Genomic DNA, 13,688 nt, shown 5'->3' on the forward strand with positions numbered 1-13,688 from the left:
AAGTAAAAGGGGAAAATGCCAGTGACTTCCACGTGTAAAATCATTTGTTTTGATTGTTCTTTCATCATTGCCTGTTGTGCACCTGTTGTTGATTGCATTAAGACTAAAGCAGCTGAAATTGATTAACAATCGAACAAACCTCTGCTACTTGACTGATCAGACCAGAAGTTTAACTTGATGTGATACTTACACTGTACTCACAATCACACTGGATGTTCTTAATGGTTTTTCATAGTTTGGAACTTTTAAGCTGAAAACTTAATGTTGCTGCAAATAATGCTAATATCATTACTGTCATTTTGTATACTTTTGTAGTCACTAACGTAACTTTTAGTGAGGTAGATATACAAGAACCTCAGCATCATTAAGAATATCTAACAGTGTTCTCTAGATGGTGATACATTCAAATTTAGCAAAATTCACATCAAGGCTTATTTTTTGAATAGAGCACAAGTTTAAGTATAAAATATAACGAACTATAATCCTGTCTCAATTTAGATGTGGAGATAGTAACCATTATAAAATTCAAAACAACAATCAAACAAACAATAAATAAATGAATAAAGGGAAAATGAAGAAGAAAACAACAAGACATTACCAACATCAGTGTTTATGAAAATAATGTTAATAATACAGGTTAGAGAAAGGGGGGGGGGGGGGGGGGGGGAATCCAGTGCTCCTCCTCCTGTCAGTCTCTCTGAGTTTCAGTGACATATTTAATGGTTCACACCTCCTCTCCTCATTCGACAGAAGGAGTCAAATCTGTTCCCAAATTACAAATCCGTTCCCAAAACACACTGACAACATGCTGGTGACTCTCTGTGCTCTCATCACTGCTCTAACATGTAAAGAGTCTAAAATATACTGAAGAATAGATCTCATGTTAGATTTAAATGTCAGTGTGTTTCTCTTGACTCCGTGTCTTCTTGTTGTTTGCAGGTGTGAGTGGTGTGACGGTGCTGACACAGAAGCCTCCTGTTTTATCAGTGAGGAAAGGAGAGACAGCCACCATGGACTGTAACCTGGGGACTGTTACTAACAATGTTGCTGCCTGGCATAAACAGATTCCAGGAGGAAGTCCTCAGTTTGTGGTGTCCTTTTATCATGGCTGGAGTTCTCCAAGCTATGGCTCTGGGTTCTCCTCTCCAAAATTCACATCCACTCATCAGTCAACATCAGATTATCGTTTGATCATCAAGAATGTGGAGGAGGGAGACTCTGCAGTCTATTACTGTCAGACATGGGATGGCTCTGCTAGCAGTGGGGTATCACAGTGATTTACACTGTGACAAAAACCTCCTCACAGATACTTCTGCTTTTTTAAGCTTTTTAGCATCCTGATAAGACTCCTCCAACAAACACACTGAAACCCCACCACCTTCAAATACTGTGTTATTTGTTTTGTTTTTTATTTTAATATTAATCATGAAAATCATGAAAAAAGCCAAAAGGGGACTATTCAAAAATACAAAACAGGAGACCAACACTTTATGCTGTCATCTATAAGTAATATAACTTTAATAGACATCAGACTCAATTCTTTTTTGTTTTTTCGTATGTCCTGTCCGGCACTGTAGCAATCAGAATTATTGTCTCAAGCTTTTGCTATAATGGTCCACTTGATTGTCACAGTTTGTTCTAAATTTAATTATTTATGTATTGATTTATTTTTTTAAATTTAAGTTATTACAATCAGCATGGACAGAACCAGGAGATAGGAAAGATGAAGAAAAGAGAAGTTGGGAAGAGGCTCAAGAGAAGGAGAGGGAAAGAAAAACAGAGACAGAGAGAAAAGACACTAAAAATCAGTTTGATCACCTGCTTGGAAAAAAAAACAAGCAAAAAGAGAACAACAAGGTAGGGAAACTGGTATTTGTTTTTGTGAATCGTTTGTATCACAGTGATCTGTATTTGAACAATTTGTTCAGTTGTTCAATATTCATTAATGGCTTAACATTTTATAAAATGTTCTCCTAACCCGAACCACTCCGGTTTCATGTGACGTTACACAAAAGGTTATGCATTTTGTTTGTTCACTAATTATTACAATATAAAAACTGGTAATGGTTAAAGCACCAATAATAAGTCTGAAGGACATAGTAACCAACTTATGATAATAAAATATAAAACCACAATTTTAAGGGAGAGGAGGGAGACATCACTATCAGCAATATTTATTAATACAAAAGCAGAATTACCCTCTGCTAAAGGTAAGTTACCCAAAACATCACAAACTATGCAGATCTAGCTCCTCCTCCTGTCAGTCTCTCTGAGTTTCTGTCACATATTTAATGGTTCACACCTCCTCTCCTCCTACAGAAGCAATGCTATCGCTTTCCAAGTTCCAAGTCTCAACACACAGTGACAACATGCTGGTGACTCTCTGTGCTCTCATCACTGCTCTAACATGTATGGAACCTCATTTATGTTTCAGATTAGTAGTTATTTGTTGGATTCATATGTGCTTGTGCTTCTCTTGACTCCATGTCTTCTTGTTGTTTGCAGGTGTGAGTGGTGTGACAGTGGTGACACAGAAACCTCCTGTTTTATCAGTGAGGAAAGGAGAGACAGCCACCATGGACTGTAACCTGGGGACTGTTACTGGCAGTGCTGCTCGGTGGTATAAACAGATTCCAGGAGGAGTTCCTCAGTTTGTGCTGTATTTTCGTTATGACTCTAGTTCTCCAAGCTATGGCTCTGGGTTCTCCTCTCCAAAATTTACATCCACTTATCAGTCAACATCAGATTATCGTTTGATCATCAGCAATGTGGAGGAGGGAGACTCTGCAGTCTATTACTGCAAGACATGGGACAACTCTGTTAAGGAGTACGCATCACAGTGATTTATACTGTGACAAAAACCTCCCCACTGATACTTCTGCTTTTTGATGCTCTTTTTTTTCACATGCTGACAAAAGACCCATTCAACAAACTCAGTTTTAACCCACCACCTTCAAATAGTGTGTTTATTGTTATTTTTTATTTATTTTAATGTTCATCAATGAAAACCTATCAACTTTCGAGAGTGGTTTTATAAACACTGAATTACTCTTTTTGATACTGTTAAGGAATAAATATATAATCTTAATGCTGATTAGAATGTTTTATGAGAGGCCCAGACTTCAGTGTAAAACTAGGTTGCAGACTGACAGGAACTGCATGCTTTGACAGAGAAAATAGGACCTGCAGCCAGAAAGTGAAACTAAGTAGGGTGTTTGATCGAAACTTAAAGTGTGTGTGACGTAGAGAGCGAGTACATAAATAACCTGGCTTCCTGTTACTGCTGAGACTGGCTGCTGTGAGCAGGCGTTTCTGTGTGTGCTCAGTCTCCATATCCCGGGATATGTAAAATTAAAGATCATGGTTTGAGTTTGACCACTTTGAGCCGTGTGTCTTTCTTGGCCGTTCAAGAATACAAACAAAGGAATTTAATAATAAATTTTAGCCATGATCACTGAAAGTATATAAAATATCAAGGAATATGACGACCACCAACAACACAAGTTGTCACATATATGTACACAATGATGTACGTGTTTTTAAATAACAGCAATTTGATAAATGATTGTCTAAAATTCAGATAACTGTCACATTCTAGCTGCAGTAAATCACATTAATCAACCTAAATAGATACTGCTAAAATTCAAAAATGCTTCATATGAAGTGAAAATGCAGCAAAATTCAATTTTATCTGTTGCTTCTCTTCTCTCTACAACTGTTTTCATATCTCAGATGAATATTAAAGGATGTTTACACCTCACACTGACAACATGCTGGGGACTGTCTGCTCTCTCATCACTTCTCTAAAGTGTAAGATGTTCTTTTCATCTGTTTTATAGCCCATCTTTTTGGAGAAAGACATTTCACACATGTTCTTTCTGTGTTTGTTGGCAGATGGTAATGCAGTGTTAGTGTTTATTCAGATACCTACTGTCCACTCTAGGTAAATGAGGTGTTCTTAGCTGCAACACAGAGAAATGGTTGAATTATGTTAGATGGTCTAAACATTAGTTGTTTTTTTTATTCATATAGCACATTTAATTACAACAGCAATGTTGACCAAAGTGCTGTATAAAAATACAAAATAACTAGTACCAAATAACTTATAATGTTAGTACCAAACACCAAAAACCAAATAAATATCAAAGAACTCTCTTACTGTATTAAAAGCCAATGAATACAAAAGCGTTTTAATATGAGATTTAAAAAGACTGACAGTAGGAGCCTGTCTGATGTGTAAGGGTAGATCAGGGGTAGGCAACTGCAGGCCTCGAGTGTCAGTGTCCTGCAGGTTTTAGATGTGTCCATGATCCAATACGGCTGATTCAAATTGCTAAATTACCTCCTCAACATGTCTTGAAATTCTCCAGAGGCCTGGTAATGAACTAATCATTTGATTCAAGTGTGTTGACCCAGGGTGATATCTAAAATCTGCAGGACACTGGCCCTCGAGGCCTGCAGTTGCCTTCCACTGATGTAGATTATATCACAGTTTAGGCGTTACAACCCCAAACGCTCGATCACCTCTGTGAACCAGCCTCGACCTTGGTATGTTTAAAAGCAAAAGATCATTTGATCGACAAGATCTAAGGGGCACACAAGGCTGTAAGAGGTCAGACAAATACCCCAGAGCCTGTCAAGTCAAGGCTTTGTAAGTCAACAATAAAATTTTAAAATCAATTCTGAAGTGAACAGTGAGCCAGTAAAGATAGGCAAGCACCGGGGAAATATGTTCACATCTATTGGTTCGTGTCAGAAGACGAGCTGCAGCATTTGTCAAAGTCAATGAGAAATGTCAATGTCGTTTTCCAATGTTGTTTTAATAAAGGTATTATTCCCTTTGTGCTTCTGGAGACCTTGGTATAATTTTCCCATTTTTCTGATTTTATGCTTCAGTTAGAATGTATAGATTATGACGCTAATTAAGAAACAAATGAAGAAAAAAGAAAAAAATATGATGATGTAATAGGGTGAAAGGAGGAGACACAGCTCCTCCTCTTGTTAGTTGTATTAAATGGCTCCTCCAGCACCTTTTCTTCAAATCAGTTCTTCGTTCACGTCAACATCATGCTGGTGACTCTCTGTGCTCTCATCACTGCTCTAACATGTAAACACTTTGAATTATATTGCACACATATATACTAATGTGTTTCTCTTGACTCCGTGTCTCCTTGTTGTTTACAGGTGTGAGTGGTGTGACGGTGGTGACACAGAAACCTCCTGTTTTATCAGTGAGAAAAGGAGAGACAGCCACCATGGACTGTAACCTGGGGACTGTTACTAATGAACCTGCTTGGTGGTATAAACAGATTCCAGGAGGAGTTCCTCAGTATGTAGTGAGGTTTCGTCATGACTGGAGTTCTCAATACTATGGCTCTGGATTCTCTTCCCCAAAATTCACATGTACTCATCAGTCAACAACAGATTATCGTTTGATGATCAAAAATGTGGAGGAGGGAGACTCTGCAGTCTATTACTGTAAGACATGGGACACCTCTGTTAAGGAGTACGCATCACGGTGATTTACACTGTGACAAAAACTTCCTCACTATTACTTCTGCTTTTTGGGCACAAACTCAGTGCACCATATAAACAATTAGTTCCTAAACATTGCTCTTTTAAATGTATTCATTGCATTTCTTTATTTCCACTTTCACTTTAAATAAAAAAGCACCAAAATATACACATATTATTCACACATAAAACCTCACATCATCAGCTTTTAATATTATTGTACTGAAAAACATGTTTGATGAAAAAACATTCTCAACATATTAACTGGTTAATCTGATTTCAAGCCACAGTACGAAGAAAAATGAGACCACACAAATCCTCTTTATATTACAGTTCAATAATTTCACTAATTCATGCTTCACTAAAATTCAGTCAAAAAAAAAACCAAGACTCAGATCAGATCAGCTAGTTGCAGAGATTTATTATTTTGAATCAGCTTTAGTTCATCAGAAGCATGTTAATGAGGTAAAAAGAGAATGTAAACATATACCGATAAGGTAATTTCCCTGTGTTTATTTCTATTGCTTTTTTTGTTTGTTGACAGAGGAAAACACAGGGCTTAAATGCACAGGGAGTAACGAGGGGATCAGACACATCTGGGAGCAATCACACAGGGACATGGAGGAAGCAAAACTGGAAATATTTACAAAGGATGCGAGACTATCAAAGTAAAAGACACAGATTTGACACGAAGATCCAACTGACAGCGAAGACAGAGCGAACATGGGTCACAGAGACAAGGGTAACTAACACTCACAGAGAGACATGACTGACTGGGGAGACACAGGAGATGAACGAACACAGAGACAAGGGTGACTCGACATGAAGCGGTGAACACAGGAACAGCACAGAGAAAACACAGCAGCAGAGACTAAACACAGGCTGAGATAAACACTAAGGGAGGGAGAACTAAGGTCACTGAAAACTTAAAAGGAAACCAAAATCATGAACAACAGTAATCAAAGATTATAAATCTAAAACCTGAAAGACAAATACTGAGTCGCAGACCCAGTACTGTCACATATACACTGATTAAGTCATTTATATTAGTTTTTGTAGAGCAAATTCAAAGAAAATTATATGATATCATTGAGTTTGAAACAATAATGCTCATATAATGGCAATGTTCACTGTATGAAATTATGAATTATTAATATCAGTAATTTAGTCTTTCATAAACAAGCTGTTTTTCTGAATCTCCTCCTCTTTCAGTTCTGCTTCTCTGTGTCTTTATAAGCTTCAGTATCTCTTCTCTTCTCACTACAGCCCCTCTCATCTTTCAGTTTCTCCACCTACTATCATAGTGCTGGGGACCCTCTGTGCTCTCACGTGTAAGATGTTCTTATTGATTTTAAAATCTGTATATTTTGAGGTAAATCTTTCACTCATTTCTTTTTCTCGGTTTCTTGGCAGATGTTGATGCAGTGATAGAGTTGACCCAAACACCTGCTGTCCACACACTTTCTCCAGGTCAACAAGCTGTTCTCAGCTGCAACATAGAGAGATATGATGGGAATTATGTTAACTGGTATAAACAAGTTCCTGGACGGGTTCCTCAGAATCGTCTAAGTTTTCACTATTCTGGCAGCTCACTTGAATTTGGAACAGGATTCTCCTCTGACAGATTCAACTCTAAATCCTCATCAAACATTGATTCCTAGTTCATAATTAATCAGGCAGAGACAGGAGACTCACAGTCTATTACTGTAAGACATGGGACAGCTCTGCTAACAGTGGAGTATCACAGGGATTCACACTGTGACAAAACCTCCACACTGATACTTCTGCTTTTTAAGACTCTTTCACAACCTGGTAAAAGACACCTCTAACAAACAAACCTTCAAATAGTGTATTATTTTTTTGTTCTTTTTTTTTTAATATTTATCATTGAAATCATGAACAAAGCAAACTGGGGAAAATCCATATTCATCCATCCATCCATCCATTCGCTTCCGCTTATCCTTTTCAGGGTCGCGGGGGGCGCTGGAGCCTATCCCAGCTGTCAGCCAATAACTACTCATATGCAAAATCATATACAAAAAGCAGACCTACATTGTATGCATGTACGTATAAGTAATATAAATTTAGACACCAGACTCAATTCTTAAATAGTTATAAACATAGATTCAGCATCATTAAATGTAAGAAAAGAAGAAAATGTGTGATGTGTGACAATAAGGACATTTGCATTTAAACTAAAATTGTTCAAGGAACTGCCTGTAATGGTTCAAGTCTCTGATGGAGCTCCTCAGCATGTAGAGAGTTTTTAAATGAGGACAATTCACTTTACTTTGTAACAGGATTCTCCTCAGACTGACTAAATTCTACATCATCCTTAGACGTGGATTTAGAGTTAAAAGGAGGAGGGTAAGCATTGTACTGCACTGAAACATAGACTCTATTGAGTAGAACATAACACAATCATGAATACTGGGACAAAAAACAAACAAAACACAACTGAGTGACACTACAGCTTTTATGAATTCTGAAGAGTTAACATTTCCAACCATTAATTGTAGAACAAAACAAATGAATACAAAAATGAATTTGAGTGTCTAAAACCAAAATGTTTTAGTAAACGCAAATTAGTCAGTCCTCTAATTGTTGTGTTCAACTCTCAAGATGTAGATGAGCGACACTGGTATTTGTTTTTGTGAATCAGGGGAACTGTATCAAAACGCCTGTATCACAGTGATTTCATTTGTGAGAAATACCACAAAACTCATGTGGCTCAAGTTTGCAATGAAAAAGGAGCCCACACAGTTCTAGTACTAAAATTATTCTCTTTTTTGAACTCTTTATTCAGTTGTTTAATGTTCATAAATGGCGTAACATTTTATCAAATGTTCTCCTAATCCTAAACACTCCAGTTTCATGTGAATTTCCAGAGAAGTTCATACATTTCAAGGTTGTTGATTATGTAATTATAACAGTTAACTGTAAGGGTTAGCGGGATTCTGATCTTTTTTTTTTGTCCAAACATAAAAACTGGTAATCAGTAATAAACCTGAAGGACATAGCAACCATCCATCCATACATACATCTTCTTCCACATATCCGGGGCTGGGTCGCGGGGGCAGCAGCCTAAGCAGAGGACCCCAGACCTCCTCCAGCTTCTCTGGGGGAACATCAACCTGTTCTGAGGCCAGCCGAGAGATATGCATATCCTGGGTGCAGACCCAGGATATGCATATATGAATCCATATATGAATCCTCCCAGTCAGACATGCCTGGAACACCTCACCCAGGAGACATAGCAAACAATTTTTCATAATAAAATGCAGCAGCACAATTTTAAGGGAGAGGAGGGAGACATCACAATCACCAATATTTATTAATACAAAAACAGAATTACCCTCCACTGAACATAAATTACCCAAACATCGCAAACTACGCAGATTTAGCTCCTCCTCCTGTCAGTCTCTCTGAGTTTCTGTCACATATTTAATGGTTCACACCTCCTCTCCTCCTACAGAAGAAGAGCAATCTCTTTCTAAGTCACAGGTCTCAACACACAGTGACAACATGCTGGTGACTCTCTGTGCTCTCATCACTGCTCTAACATGTATGGAACCTCATTTATATTTCAGATTAGTAGTTATTTGTAGGATTCATATGTGCTTGTGTTTCTCTTGACTCCATGTCTTCATGTTGTTTGCAGGTGTGAGTGGTGTGACGGTGCTGACACAGAAACCTCCTGTTTTATCAGTGAGGAAAGGAGAGACAGCCACCATGGACTGTAACCTGGGGACTGTTGATAACTATGTCTTTTGGTATAAACAGATTCCAGGAGGAGTTCTTCAGCATGTAGTGAGGTTTTATCATAGCTGGGGTTCTCCAGAATATGGCTCTGGGTTCTCTGCTCCAAAATTCACATCCACTCATCAGTCAACAAAAGATTATCGTTTGATCATCAGCAATGTGGAGGAGGGAGACTCTGCAGTTTATTACTGTAAGACATGGGACAGCAATAAAGCTGTATCACAGTGATTTACACTGTGACAAAAACCTCCCCACTGATACTTCTGCTTTTTGATGCTCTTTTTTCACATGCTGACAAAAGACCCATTCAACAAACTCAGTGTAAACCCACCACCTTCAAATAGTGTGTTTATTGTTATTTTTTATTTTTTATTTTAATGTTCATCAATGAAAACTCCACAACTTCAGACAGTCTGCTAATAAATACTGAATTACTTGTTTTGATATATTTTTACATTCATCACTGAAAGTATAAAATATCGTTTGCATTTTAAATTATGTGCATCTAACACAATTAAACCTATTATGTGTGTGTGTTTTTAAATAACAGCAATTTGACAAACGGTTTCCTAAAACTCTGATAACTGTCACATTCTAGCTGCAGTAAATGACATTAATCAACCTAAATGGATACTGATAAAGTTGCATAATAGTTTTAAAAATGTTTCATATGAAATAAAAATGCAGCTACATTGAATTATATCTGTTGCTTCTCTTGTCACTACAATCGTTTTCACATCTCAGCTGAATAGTAAAGGATATTTACACCTCACACTGACAACATGCTGGGGACTGTCTGCTCTCTCATCACTTCTCTAAAGTGTAAGACGTTCTTCTCATCTCTTTCATAGCCCATCGTTTTGGAGAAAGACATTTCACTCATGTTCTTTCTGTGTTTGTTGGCAGATGTTAATGCAGCGGAAGTGTTTATCCAGATACCTGCTGTCCACAAGGTCAAGTGGTCAAGAAGTTGTTCTCAACTGCAACATGGTTCAATTATGTTAGATGGTCTAAACAATTTCCTGGAGGGGTTCCTCAGTTTGTCATTCTGGCAGCTCACTTGGCTTTAGAACAGGTTATCTGTCCCCAGAGGTGGGAAGTAACCAAGTACAAATACTTACTGTACTTAAGTACAAAGTTTTCAACAAGCTGTTCTCAACTGCAACATTGGGAGAGATAATAGGAATTCTATTAGCTGTATAAACAAGTTTCTGAAGAAGATCATCTGTATGTTTCTAAGATTTCTCCATTCTGACAGCTCAAAAGCTTTGAAACAAGATTCTCCTCAGAAAGATTCAACTCTACGTCCTCATCAAACATTAATTACAATTTAACTATCAAGTTCGCAGAAATAGAAGACACTGTACATATCACAGTTGTTCACAATGTGTTACAAACCTCTTGGCAGTACATATGCTTTCTTAGACTCATTCACTTGAGTATAGTCCAATCAAGAAAATTCAGTGTAACATACAATCTCCAGATAATGTCTTATTAAACATTGGACTTTTTACCGTTAACCTGCTCAAATACAGCATTAAAAAAGCTGAAAGCTTTTATGTTGGCTGGCACAAACAGGTTCCTGGTTCTTCTTCTCAGTTCTGAGATTTCATCATTCTCACAGGTCAACTGCATTTTCAGCAGGATTCTCCTCAGACAGATTAATATCTAAATCCTGACCAAACACTGATTTGCAGTCTTTTATCAATCATACAGAGACAGGAGACTCTGCAGTGGGTTTCTGTTAGACATTGGAAGACTCTCCCAAGAAAGCTGGTTCATAGAGAAGCAGACCGTGGCCAAAATCTTATTGAGAGAAAGTACAGCTTTGATTAATGCTGGCCAATAATGAGGACTTTATTAAATCTTGCACAAAACAAGTGACATGAAGGAATAAACATGACTACACACACACAGAGAGACACAGTTATAAAATACAAACAGATGAAGTGAATGAGATGTTGACAGTGAAAGTTGGTCTCTACAGGATGTTTCAGTTCCTCTCCCCTCATCAGTGACAGTCAGGAGGATTTTGTACAGCCATGTATACAAACTGAATCACTGTGGTATTCGGACAAGGCACCAAGCTGATTGTGACAAGTAAGTACTTTTTAACTGATCATAAAACAAGAGAGATTTTGCAAAAATCTGCTGATGACTACTTAATTCAATATGTTTCTTGTTCAGCATCATTTTTTATGATTTTGTACAATCTGAAATAGTTTCAGGTTGTCTCATATACAGGAGACATGAATTACATGTTTAAAAAATGTGAAATGGTGTCAAACCAGTTCTCTTACAATGGTGTGAAATATGTTGTTTTTCCGTTCTTATTGCTTTTAATTTATGTTTAGGTTGGTATTTCAAAAACATACATAAGCCTATTTTCTCTTTCTTCAATATTTCTTAACAGTTTTACTAAAGTTCAAAATTACTTTCAAGTGATTAGAGCCTGGCCGTACACTTTTCTTTGACGTGAAAGAAAATTACCCATATTAGCTGACATGTTATGCAGAAACGTGTAGAATTAAATCAAAGATATCTTACATGGAAAGTTAAACAGTAACTAATCATATTTTATTTGGTAAAAATATAAAAAGAAATTCAAACAATATGTTGGATCCATATATTTTAGTATTGTACAATAGTTTTGTTTTCTTCTAACTTCATAACAAATGTTATGTTTATTCCATATTGACTCTTCTTGATTTCTTCTGGTTTTATGACTTCATTTCCAATTTCCTTCTTTCCTTTCATTTATCTTTTTTTGTTTTCTGAACATCCTTCATGTATTTTCAGCCTCCAGCCTCCCTCCTCCTGTCCTGACAGTCTTCCCTCCGTCCAGTGCTGAGCTCCAGTCCGACACAGCTTCTCTGGTCTGTCTGTCCAGTCAGTCTGTGCCTTTTGCAGATGTGAGCTGGTTGGCTGGTGGGAGTCCAGTGAGCAGTGGGATCTCTACCAGCACTGCTGTTCAGAGACCAGACCAGACTTACCAAATCAGCAGCTCTCTGACCATCCAGACATCAGACTGGAACATGGATAAGGTTTATACATGTAAAGTGTCTTTGGGCTCACAGACTTCAGAGAAAACCATCAAGAAGTCAGAATGTCCCACTGAATAGTCGAGGACCAGAATGTGCATTTAAAATCTGCTTCTTTACTGCTTGTGCTGTTTGCTCATTACAGTCTTTACGTGTTAGAAATCAGAATGAAGCAAAAGGTTTAAGTCATGTATTCATCTGCTGATTGTTAACAAGTATTTTCAGGAATTCATGTTTTGCAATAAATTAATAAAAGCATTGGTTAAAATAAATGTCTTTTCTTGTCAATAAATAAGAAATTGTGTCACGGTTTTGTAAGTAACATAAATTTAAAACGATTAAAATGAACTCTTAAATTTTAGAGAGGGGCACATAGAGGAAAAAAAAACCACTCATAAGCACACCACTTTTTAAATGTCTTCTTCTCATAATAAAAACATTAGTATATTCTGAAATACACGCTATGTAATATTTGAACACTAGAGAGCATCATTTAACAATACTTCCTGAGTATGAGAGAGGGCAAGTGTCACTGGTTTAAAATGTTGGTTGTAAACTTGCAAATGAATCTTCACACTCAGTTAGTGAAGCATCACCTCTCTGCTCTTCTGTTTCTTCAGGATGCACCTGCAGGTCTTAGTAACTCATTTATAACCTCAAGTAAATGATGTATCAGCTCTCTGTAAAATAAAATGGAACTGCTGTTTTTAATGGAAATGTTTCAGTTCATATCATTTGATCATTCAGAGACAGCTGAATACTGTTAGACCATGACACATGAAGGCAATCCATTTCTTCCACTTTTATGAAAAGGCGTCTCCTTCAAACATTTGCAAGAAAGTAATTTTCTCATAAAGATTTCCCTTTATATAACAGTTGTGCTATTTTTTTTGCAACCTACAATGAGCAATACTTTAATTACTCCAAGATACAGCACTAAGGCATCTACAGGGATTTCACAGCCTAGTTTTTTTTCTTAGTGTTAGACATGTATTGTCCCAGTATATTTGAATTTTATTGCCTACCCAAAGATTTTGTGAGTGGGTGGCATTCATGTGACCACACTGTTTCCTGCTGTTGTCACCCACATTCCTTGCTTTTAAGGTATAAGAAACACACAAATTCAATTTTCCCCAAGTAAGTTCTCTTCAATTTGTTGAGCTTGTGTGTCACCCACAAAGATGATTCATCCTCCTTTGCTATTTGTATGCCTAGTTCTTTTTCCCATTTTGTTTTAATGTAAGTATTATTCCCTTTGTGCTTCTGGAGGCCTTGGTATTATTTTCTCATTATTCTGAAAATACGCTTCAATCAAAATATATACATTATGTTGCTAATAAAGAAACAAATTAAGACAAACGAAAAAAAGGA

General features: G+C 37.1%; 1 protein-coding gene across 2 annotated transcripts; it reads left to right on the top strand.

Moving 5' to 3' along the window:
• Positions 1-2,331: 2,331 nt before the first annotated feature.
• On the top strand, positions 2,332-12,631 carry LOC146388484 (immunoglobulin lambda-1 light chain-like). 2 transcript variants are annotated; one of them, XM_084925829.1, is made up of 4 exons: positions 2,332-2,409; positions 2,506-2,831; positions 11,343-11,376; positions 12,076-12,607. In XM_084925829.1, exons 1-4 carry the CDS (start codon positions 2,370-2,372, stop codon positions 12,396-12,398), a joined length of 723 nt encoding a protein of 240 aa, XP_084781955.1. In that variant the 5' UTR covers positions 2,332-2,369; the 3' UTR covers positions 12,399-12,607. The 2 variants fall into 2 exon arrangements, with proteins under 2 accessions (XP_084781955.1, XP_084781956.1); XM_084925830.1 differs by lacking the exons at positions 2,332-2,409; positions 2,506-2,831 and adding exons at positions 9,008-9,079; positions 9,176-9,500 and having other exon boundaries at positions 11,339-11,376; positions 12,076-12,631.
• The last annotated feature ends 1,057 nt before the right edge of the window (positions 12,632-13,688 follow it).

The sequence above is a fragment of the Perissodus microlepis genome, chromosome 4, assembly GCF_051167445.1.
Source record: "Perissodus microlepis isolate ML-2025 ecotype Zambia chromosome 4, ASM5116744v1, whole genome shotgun sequence".
NCBI lineage: Eukaryota > Metazoa > Chordata > Actinopteri > Cichliformes > Cichlidae > Perissodus > Perissodus microlepis.